We start from the raw sequence: 7466 nt of genomic DNA, 5'->3' as shown, positions 1-7466 counted from the left end.
TGCAGTGAGGTTGGTGGTGAATGAGACCTCAGAATTTTCGCTGTTTGAGCTAGTGTTTGGGAGATACGTGGTTCTCCCAATCGATAACCTTCTTAAGCCACGTTGGAAGTACCTGGGGAAAGAACATTACAAGTTCTTGTTGGAACAACAGCAAAAGAGGTTTGTCCAAGCCCAAAAGCACATACAAAAGGCGCAGAAAAGATAAAATGCTTAGGTGAATAAATATAGAAAAGACGTGGGATTTAAGGTGGGCTAGTATTAGGGTTAATGCAGGTCTGTGAGGAGAAGTTGGATAAACGTTGTTATCAGGTAGTGGAACAGACGGGTCCGCTCTCTCATGTGATATGGGAAAGGTGGAGAGTATGTATGTTAATGATCTCAAGTTGGCAAAACTGAAATTTGAGGTAGAACCTGCTCTGTGGCACTATCAAGGTGATGCCAGCTTTGACCATGGTGGAGCTGGACACGGATTGCAAAGCCTATGGAAGAAGTATAGAGCTGCCCGCATATTACCAGTCTGAGGAGAGGTATTTATTGAAGGCGTCTGATTTGGGGCTGGTAAACGTTCAACTGAGTAACCTCACCAGACTGCGGGACCCAACTCTCTGACAAAATTTTCCACAAGCCAAACTAGAATCGCCAAAAATGTAAAATAAAATGCATGAAGTAAATTTGAAGGAATTGCAGGCCAGGTTGGAAGGTCTGGCAATCACAGAATCAGGTGTGAAGTTGGATAAGCATAACACTTCTGATTGTGATGTTGGTGGTGGGGATGTGGTGTGTGAGAAGGCTTGATAGTAAGAAACGCCTCAAGGTTGCCTGTGCTGATGACAAGGGTGACTCTTGTCAAAACTCACCTGAAACCGATATGATCCTAGTCAGACCAGATGCAGACGCTGATGTCATCCAAGTGAGAGAAAGCACCCATAATACCAAGGACCCAGAGATGAATTAATGAAGCAAATAAAATTGACTTGGATATTTTTTTAATGATTTCTTTTATAGGTGAATGAACGGAGAGACTGTTCTGTGTGAACTTTGACTCCAGGTAAAGACTACAAATGCTTGGTAGATAGATTAATTGCATGTATGTTTTTATACTGGACAATGAACTGGAAGAACAGACTTAGAACACAAGAGAAAAAATGTGTTGACCCCATAAGAGACAACGGTCTAGGGGAAGATAATTAAAAAACAAAAAGCATATATATAGACTGATTGCATTTATATTTTTATCTTGCAAGGACATGAGGGACATGAACTGAATAACTACATTAGAAAAACTTTTAGATAATCTTTGAAAATAAAACAAAACAAACTAAATAGAAGGTGAGTGCTCGCCCTTGATTAGAACTGAACTTTTGCTTTTATCACTATATACAAGTACATATCTTGTATGGATATATAATTTTAGCATGATTAGTGCATGTTGCATGAATTTTGATTCTTTTGCAGGTGAACTGCTAGTCGAAGAGATAGCATGTACAAACCAGCTAGTGTTGTTGAGCAATGAAGTATAACTGGACAATGATTATTGGGGACCTAATATGATATAAGACCAATCACCGAGGATGGAGGGGTGCGTGGATGGGTTAGACTCAATCATTTTCTTTGGAAGCTGGGTGAGCTAAGGGGGTGTTGTGAATATGGATTATCTCCCTTGATAATCCAAGACTATAAAAGCTGTGCATTTCCACTTGTTGAGTAGACAAGTAGTCGAATTCTTTATTGAATAATAACGGCTACTAGATGGAAACTTATCATCTGATTTCATCACAATTCATTCAATTAAAGAAGGGAACATTTTATGCGACCGGAACAATTTACAACAGATTCAGAAAGTGATTCAGCCGACAAGTGCTGGAAACATTGGTGGAAGACATTTACAAATTTTATCAAGGTTCTACATTCAGAAAGACCAGGACTTCTCATCAATAAGCATGCACTCCTAACCAACTACCTGTCTCACACAGTCAACGAAAGTATCTTGGATTGTGTTACCTATGAAGAAGCAATTGATGTACTGGACGCTACATGCATAAAACTCAAAAATGAGATATTTTCTAGACATCTATTTGCAACTCACCGACAAGAAGCAAGCAAAACACTGGACCATTTCCTTAAGAGCCTTCGGACACTGGGCAAAAATTGTAACTTCTGCCCAATGACGGCATTAGAAGCCCAAGAGCAACACATTGTGGACGCCTTCATTAACAACTTACATAATGCTCAAGTAAGACAACATCTTCTTGAAAACAAGACCCTTACACTTAGAACAGCTTACGAGCAAGCCTATATGGTCGAATACGCTATACAGCAGTCTAGTTCTTACTTACAGCCAGATACAGTGGGCACCGCGCTAAATGAACCTGTTTCTACTGCCCCCCCCCTTCATGACGATAGTCCAATGAAGTTTCAAGAACAGTTGGTCACTGCTGCTTTAAAAAAGGACACCTGCTATTTTTGTGGCTTATCTAAACACCTACAAGTTTCATGCCTTTCCAGAAATAATCGTTGTTATAAATGTGGAAAACGTGGTCATTTTTCAAAGGTATGCAAATCTTCTAAAATCCGGTATAAAGTCACTCGTCAAAATACATCTGCAACTTTAGCCGCCACTAAAATAAACCCTCGATTTTATAAACCCAGAACTGGCATTTTAATAAAAGAAACACAACCGTTTGAAAGACTAAATCTTGATTTTAAAGGACCGCTACCAAGCAAAACAAGGAAGCGATATATATTAACTGTTGTCAACGAATATTCATGGTTTTCTTTTGCCTTCCCTTGTTTGGACATATCGGCTACTGCAATTATACAATGCCTCTGTTCATTATTCACTGTCTTTGGTGTCTCTGCCTATATACATTCGGACCAAGGGGCTTCTTTCATGTCAAAGCAGCTTCGACAATTTCTACAGGAACGAGTAGCCATAAGCCAGACAACTCCCTAAAACCCTAAGCATAATAGCCAATGCAAAAAACATAACAGCATTATTTGGAATACAGTTCAATTGGCTGCATCAAATAATGGATGTTCGATTGATGATTGGGAAAATCTTCTTCCTATTGCATTATATACCATATGATCTCTATTGTGTACTGCCATGAATGCTCTTGACACGATGTCTAATGACACTGTCTCTGTTGAGATTCTATCAGACACTTTGGATGGGCCAACACCTGGATCCCTGACAAATGAAGTACTAGCAATGGAAAAATGTGTTCATCCAGGGACTGACTCTGACACAGAATGGTCTGCTCCTCTGGGAAGGAAACATTTCGGAGCAAGGTATTTTAGGGCCCACAGACAGGCTCACACTAAAGAGCCCAACTGTTTGAGTACTCTGACCCTGAATCATGAACTGCTGAGGCAGTCACTGCGAGCTCGTAGGGAGCCTGGAAATTTAAGGGACCTTCTTCCCTATGAGTGAGAAATTTGGTGAGGGAGAATGCTGTTAATATGAATTATCTCCCTTGATAATCCAAGATTATAAAAGCTGTGCATTTCTGCTTGTCGAGTAGACAAGTAGTTGAATTCTTAGTTTAATAATAAAGATTACTAGATAGAAACTTATTGGCCTGTTACAGGGGGCGAATGTGACTCAACCAGCTATGATGGTTGAAAATTGCCCTAGGAGGGGGCTAATAAGAACTCAATTAGAGCGTTTATTTATGTGAACGATCCCAGGGTATTACCAGATTATCTTGCTAGTTAAAAAAATGGCTTGATCGCTGATACAAAATACATGAAGAGAAAGAAGAACAATTTTGAGGATATTAGTAATATTGTTTATGAATATGATTGTTTTAAGTTATCTAATCATGTTTTATTTATTTTAAAGGTCAAGGCTGAAATTAGTCTGTGTGTGAACCTAGATAAGAGAAAGGTTGGTTGTTGACGGTAAATTACCTAATTAATATGCATAGGTGATGTGGCCAATTAGTCAATGAAGGCGAATCAGAAAGAGAATTTGTTAAATGATTAACAAGGATTGAACCCTGTAGATGAGTTTTAAAGAATAATAGGTTTAAATGGAATGTCCAGTTAAATTGTTGATTCTGTTAAAAATATTTAATAAATACAATTTGGATGGAAAAACGATTCACAATTCTTACAAAGAATGCATAATAAAATATAGGTTACAGAATTAGACAAGTAGGTTAAATTCCTTTGTAAAACAGCAAAGAGAATGGGAAATTTCCTGGTTGTTAGAAATGGTTTTAAAACGTGCAAATCGCGCATGTTGGAAACACGTGAGTTGTGGTCACGTTGACCAGACATATGTGTGACATCAAGGCAGAAATGATTTCTCAATATAGGAGGGTTCGAAGTTAGTTAGGGGGAGAGGAGAGAAGAGAATCAGATCAGTCAATGGGAAGAAGCAGAGCAGATCAGACCGATTCTCCATTAGAGTCAAGGCACCCTCTAGGAAGCGAGAGGTTTAGAGGTAATCATGCAAACAACTTTAAATCCATGAAATACAGAATCATGTCCGACCGGCCGAAGAAGAAATAAATGATCATCATGTTTTTATAACTGCTGTCTTGTGTTGTATCATTCTACCAAAACAAAGGTAAAGTGAAATTGTATTAATATGAGCTTTGTGTTTATAAAAATGTACAACTGTCAAAATGTAAATGTCAAATGCATTCTCGGTCTATCTATCAAGATATTCATAAATCACCTCTCATTGAATTACAGGCTCGGTGCTCCTGTAGTAATCTGTACCCTGTCTGTCTCGTTATATATAAGAACTGTCTCTCTCTTTATATGTACCCTGTGTCTCTATATCTCACCAATGTCTCCATCTCTCAACAATATGAACAATCACAATGAATATATATAATATCTAGCATTCAGCAACATGATCACACACATGAACACACTAAGACTCTTCCTAATACGAACAGTCAACACCAAAGAATAATACATACGTCATCTTAATACCACCCATTACTTAACATATTTGTAATTTGGATGCTGGACCTCTATATTATCGAGTTTATTTAATCCATGGAGCTAACATGCTCTTGTTCTATCTGAATAGAAGTCCTAAGTAATTCGCAATTGTATTAAATTTGAAAATTCAGAAAAGATACACCTGAAGAGGGTCGGAGGTTACATCGACCGAAACGTTGTGAAAATAACACTCCAGATGAGAACAGTAGTCGGAATAATTCAAATACGAAAAATCAATCCTTATCTAAGAAAAATCAGAAACATAATTTGATATATTTTTATGAACTTTTGATTTATAAAATTTTCATGAAGGTTGAGAAACGAGTTGTTCAGCTAGCACAAAATAAGTAAAAATAGGCGTAAAATCCACAAATCTGTTAGAAACATGGGATTATGTTGAACACACGAGATAATCCTACTGAACCTTCGAAAAAAATAAAAAACTTTCAAATACGTATAAGAGTTAACGGTTCTTTTAGCTAAGACAACAACAACAATAACGATTTTATTTTTGGCATAATCATAGTAGCTTCTACTCCAAAATCCACTGCATCGAAAATTAAAGGCAATGAAATTGATTTGTTAACCGTATTGACGTTTCTTCCTTGAGTGTCATTGGCTTCTATAAAATCTTCTGCTTTTCTGGAATTCTGAGCTTGCTTGATTTCCATTGAACTAAATATACCCACACAAACTATGAAACATTCTTTATAAAAGAAAATTGAATAATCGTTAGCCATAATAATACTCATTGCGCCTCTCTGTTTCTATTGCACTATTTACTGTCGTTGAATACTCTCTGACTGTTTACTGTTTATACCTACTGATTTGGCATTTATAGGTACTAAATGTGTTAATTTCCAGTGGCTAAATACATTCCAATATTTAAAATGATTCATTCTCATACTAAAAGTTGTTTCTTATTTTTTCAGGTGATATTCGATTTCTGCCAGTATATTTAATTGAAAATGCCCCCAAAGAAGCAGCTTTCAGAGATTAAAATGGCACACATCATTGCTTTATCTGGTGAAGGATATTCTCAGGTAGAAATTGCCAGGAAGATGGAATGTCCAAGGAAGGGAGTTCAAACAACGATTAAAAGGTACAAGGAAACAAAGTCTTTCAAAAATAAAAAAGGACAAGGTCGTAAAAAGTCTAAAACTGACAGATCTTTGAAAGCATCCCTTGCAGATAGGAAGAAAAGTACTTCAGAGTTTGCTGTTGAACTTAGGAAAGATGCAAACAAAAGCATATCGGCTCGAACAGTGAGAAGAAGGTTATTAGAAATGGGATTAAAAAGATGCAAAGCGAGGAAGAAGCCATGCTTGTCTCAGGCCAATTAAAAACAATGACTGGAATTAAAAAAAACAAAAAAAAAAAACATGAAAATTGGACACCTGATGGTTGGACTAAAATTGTTTAGTCTGACGAAAGTAACTTTGAGGTAAGTTAACAATTTCTCTTTCCTAAACTTTTAAAGCAACAATTGAAATTTTTATATGAATACACATCCATAGAACGGTTTATATTTGCTATAAGGAAGGCGAGGCATTCCATCCTGATTATATGGCTCCAGTCGTCAAATTTGGAGTAGGAAGCATAATGGTTTGGGGTTGCATAGCTTCTTCAGGTACTGGAATGTTGTACACATGTGAGGGCAGAATGGTCTCCACAATTTATACTAACATGCTGGACCAGGTTTATCAAACCTCTTTGACTAAAATATTTAATTTCAAGTGATTTAATCTTCCAACAAGACAATGCTCCATGCGATACATCAAAGTTTCAATGGGTTCAAGAAAAAAGGGATTACAACGATGAAGTGGCCACTTCAATCCTCAAACCAAATTTCATTGACATTTTTTGGTTCCATATAAGGAAAAGAGTGAGAATTCACAAATGTTCGTCAAAAAAGAATTAGAGGAAAATCTTCATGAAGGGTGGCAGAAAATAGATCTTACCACCTGCAACAATTTAGCCAATAATATGCAAAAACGAATTAAAGCTGTTATAAAAGCAAAAGAAAAACATGCCAAATATTAATTGTTGTTAAAATAGATTTATTAATGTTTACTTCACTATTCTTAACCTTGAAATATATGTTTGAATTATAATGTCGATTTTTCATTAGTGCTCCATAATTTTGACCGTGGCTATATAATTCCAATTGCTATTAATATCTGCATAAAAATATTCAACGCTAAAACGTAATTTTAAATTTTGACTAATTTCTACAACTTTTATCTAGGTTTGAAATACAATAGCATATAACTATTTCGATGAAGACAGTTTTGTAGAATTTCCTACTTTTTATTTAGCAAATAATCCTTAGCATTTTAATCTTAAAAGAGCATGTATGATTGATAAATCTTTCTTTAAACCACCACTTAGTAAACCTCACATTAGTTATTGTATCATTCCCCATCACTACTATACTAATAAAATATCCGTTCCAGGATGGATATAAGCAATTAGTATAGCATTTGTACAATAAGGTTTTGGTA

General features: G+C 36.3%; 1 protein-coding gene across 1 annotated transcript; it reads left to right on the top strand.

Annotated features, from left to right (window-relative positions):
- The first annotated feature begins 450 nt into the window (after positions 1-450).
- Positions 451-5898, top strand: LOC145240203 (uncharacterized). Its single transcript, XM_080103788.1, has 3 exons — positions 451-527; positions 1795-2424; positions 5895-5898. The coding sequence occupies exons 1-3, from the start codon at positions 451-453 to the stop codon at positions 5896-5898; spliced, it is 711 nt and encodes a 236-aa protein (XP_079959914.1).
- Positions 5899-7466: the final 1568 nt, after the last annotated feature.

The sequence above is a fragment of the Euprymna scolopes genome, chromosome 19 (assembly GCF_053919585.1).
Source record: "Euprymna scolopes isolate OS-2025 chromosome 19, ASM5391958v1, whole genome shotgun sequence".
NCBI classification, from domain to species: Eukaryota; Metazoa; Mollusca; class Cephalopoda; order Sepiida; family Sepiolidae; genus Euprymna; species Euprymna scolopes.
This window is presented reverse-complemented; position numbering and strand designations above follow the sequence as displayed.

Coding starts and splice junctions, on each gene's coding strand:
- LOC145240203 (XM_080103788.1), top strand. CDS start 451: ATGGTGGAGCTGGACACGGATTGCAAAGCCTATGGAAGAAGTATAGAG. Junction 528..1,794: donor TATTACCAGTCTGAGGAGAG/GTATTTATTGAA, acceptor ATTCAATTAAAG/AAGGGAACATTTTATGCGAC.